Here is an 817-nt window from a genome sequence, read left to right on the forward strand (position 1 = left end):
CAGCTCGTTGATGTGGATCTCCTCGAAGACGGCCAGCACGGCCACCGGGTCCACAGCCGAGATGATGCTGCCGAAAAGCAGGTTGGCCAGGAGGCCGATGTGGTTCAGGCTGGGGCCGCCGAGCTGGCACACGGCATACATCAGGCCACCCAAGAAGAAGGCGTTCCAGAGCGTCCCCACCACGGCGAAGATGAGGATGGTGCCCAGGTTCTCGGTGAATTGGCGCAAAGGGAGGAAATAGCCGGCATCCAAGATGATGGGGGGGAGAAGGAAGAGGAAGAAGATGTCCGACTTGAGGATGGGGGGCTCTTCCCCCACCCCTTTGATGAGGCCCCCAACCAAAAGGCCCACCACGATGAGCAGGCAGCTCTCAGGAACAATGCTGGACACTGAAGGGATCACATGGAAGCCTGGAGAGGAGGAGGAGGAGAGAGCAAGACATAGGTTGGCTACGTGAATGGAGGATGTTCTCTGCAGGAGGACACTGCTGCGGGAGCTGGGGACCAGTTCCCAGCCCTCCCTACACTCTTCAGCACCATTTCCTCTTTGTGTACCTCAGTTTCCCCGTCTAACCCACTTCCTCCCCATGGTCCCAAGCTGTAAAGCGGAAACTGCAGCTTCATTTCCCCATCTAACCCACCTCCTCCCCATGGTCCCAAGCTGTAAAGTGGAAACTGCAGCTTCACCAGACCCACGTACCCTGGCACTGCTTGACCTCAGGCCAGAAAACGACAGCGAGCCCCGATTCAATGGGTGGCAGCCGCCCTCTGGGCACCCCGGGGGTCGCTCAGGGGACTCCTAGCCCCCCACGACAGCT

General features: G+C 59.6%; 1 protein-coding gene across 1 annotated transcript in view; it reads right to left on the reverse strand.

Moving 5' to 3' along the window:
• The window catches only part of SLC9A1 (solute carrier family 9, subfamily A (NHE1, cation proton antiporter 1), member 1), an 8,741-nt gene that overhangs the window by 5,969 nt on the left and 1,955 nt on the right, over positions 1-817 (reverse strand). Inside the window, exon 2 of the mRNA XM_009879504.1 lies at positions 5-471. Coding sequence (XP_009877806.1) covers positions 5-471 — 467 coding nt within the window. The remainder of the gene's footprint in view (positions 1-4; positions 472-817) is intronic.

Source organism: Apaloderma vittatum, unplaced genomic scaffold (assembly GCF_000703405.1).
Source record: "Apaloderma vittatum isolate BGI_N311 unplaced genomic scaffold, ASM70340v1 scaffold23602, whole genome shotgun sequence".
NCBI classification, from domain to species: domain Eukaryota; kingdom Metazoa; phylum Chordata; class Aves; order Trogoniformes; family Trogonidae; genus Apaloderma; species Apaloderma vittatum.